This window comes from Vitis riparia, chromosome 2 (assembly GCF_004353265.1).
Source record: "Vitis riparia cultivar Riparia Gloire de Montpellier isolate 1030 chromosome 2, EGFV_Vit.rip_1.0, whole genome shotgun sequence".
In the NCBI taxonomy this organism is placed as follows: Eukaryota; Viridiplantae; Streptophyta; class Magnoliopsida; order Vitales; family Vitaceae; genus Vitis; species Vitis riparia.
The window spans coordinates 19,425,603-19,427,547 of NC_048432.1; the positions used below are offsets into that span (position 1 = coordinate 19,425,603).

The window sequence follows — 1,945 nt, forward strand, 5'->3', positions numbered from 1 at the left end:
AAAACAGAAAAGTATCAAGTCTGGTCTAGAATAAGGGGTTTAGAAGGAGAGATCAAAATCAAGCTAATTAAAATGGAAAGTTAAAAGAGACTCTAATGAACAGTACAGAAGGGGAAGGGGAAGGAGAAGTACCAGCTGCTAAGTTAATTGTTTTACTAGGTTTCCAATTTGTCTGCCTTGAAAACTCAACATAAACAAAAAAAACATCAGAACCCATCATTGAAAGGAATCGACTAGAAAATTCACACACTGATAGGAGGAACTGCTTTCTTTACACGGTAAGACGTACAGATAGTAATCTCAAATAAAAAGCTTTAATTTTATTTTGAGATTCTAAATCTTTATAGGCATCTAAATGAAAATTACACAAACACAAGTTCTTTTTTATATGCTAGTAGAAAGCTTGCAAATCCAACACTTGGGAATTAAATCCCTTATTTCACGTGTTATCCAAACCCACAGTACAGTAATCATCCCTTCTTCAGGGTTGAGAATTCAGGAGGTTGTAGCATCACTTATCTCCAAACAAGTACCCAAGAGATGAATCTCCACCAGGAACTGATCTAACTTTTGTCGAAGGGCGATCCTGAAAAATAAAGTGGAAGATGAAAACTAGATACATATGGTAAAGTGCAATTGAATTTTGATCATTTGCTTCTCTAGTTTGTGAACAACTCACTGTAATGAAGTTTCCTGTATTCTGGCCTTGAGTTCTCTGATAGTTGTTGGAGCTGCTTTGTTTCTCGGCTGGTGGAGGCCGGTTTGGAGGCTTCTCTGGAATGGTATCTATACCATAAGGTGGCAGTTGAATCGTTGGTGAAACTGGGGGCTCGCTTGGCTGCTCATCGGACCCGAAAAGGTATCCCAATGAACTCTGCCCACCGCCATAGCTACCTCCCCGACTCATGGCTGCCTAGAACATGTATTAGGGATAGGGCAGAAGGGATGAGACCTCAAATATATAGCAGTAGAGGAAATGTATGTGCGTATTAGATCATGGAGATACAGTATGCCCAATTGACATCCACATCCTCATCCTCATTAATTATTGAACAGTTTTGACAACTTGTAGCAGTGGTTGCATTTCAATTCTCATACTAGAGAGGAACATTGATCCGAATGGTCATGCAAATGAAGAGAAATTATGACTCCATCCTTTGTAACAAACAGCTAACAACAATTTACCCTAGCTAGTTACTCATCTTTGGCCATGTATCCAGCAATGTCTTTATGGTTGTTCGCCTGCATCATTTACCATTAGATTAATATTTGTCCGAGGGGTTTGTTCACAAACATTAATCTAAGGACATACTTCCATATACTGCCCAGTACAATGATCTCAATTATGTATGGTGCTATTATAGTTTCAATGGATATTTGTGTCCAACCTCCAGGTTTTGTTTTCTGACTTCTTCCCAAGAGCTGATAAAAATAATCCCAAAGGCAGGAAAATGTTCAAGCAAAATGCAATTAGAAGTCATTCATTCCTGAAAGTTTCTGCAAAGCTAGCCTTCTTATGGAAGCTGGACTAGTTTCCTTAAGAAGCTTAATTTCTAAGAAAAACCAAATGATAAGGATCTTGTATCACACATGATTAGAAGTTCCATCAAATTCTATGTCCAGTCTGAAAAGGAAAGCTAGTACATATCAAGAAATATAACATCACTCACTGTCATTACTTCCTTATTTGAAGAAATCAATGCTTGACATGACTCTATGGAGGAATATATATATCCACAAACACATTCATATAAATATATACATGTTCCATATTTGTTCCTGTATCTCGTCTGAAGATACTTACTGATACAACATCTTAGCAAGAATGACTAGAGAACTGTGGCTTCAATTCATAAGTATGAGCCAAGAGTTGGTTCAACGTCATGATCATGTAGGGCTCAATCAACCAAATGAGAGCGATATATACCTTGGTTTGGAATGAGTG

At 37.7% G+C, this 1,945-nt stretch overlaps 1 protein-coding gene across 1 annotated transcript; it reads right to left on the bottom strand.

Annotated features, from left to right (window-relative positions):
• Positions 1-219: 219 nt before the first annotated feature.
• LOC117904189 (protein SPIRAL1-like 5) lies at positions 220-982 on the bottom strand. Its single transcript, XM_034816703.1, has 2 exons — positions 680-982; positions 220-586 (listed from the first exon to the last, which is right to left on the bottom strand). The coding sequence occupies exons 1-2, from the start codon at positions 905-907 to the stop codon at positions 512-514; spliced, it is 303 nt and encodes a 100-aa protein (XP_034672594.1). The 5' UTR covers positions 908-982; the 3' UTR covers positions 220-511.
• Positions 983-1,945: the final 963 nt, after the last annotated feature.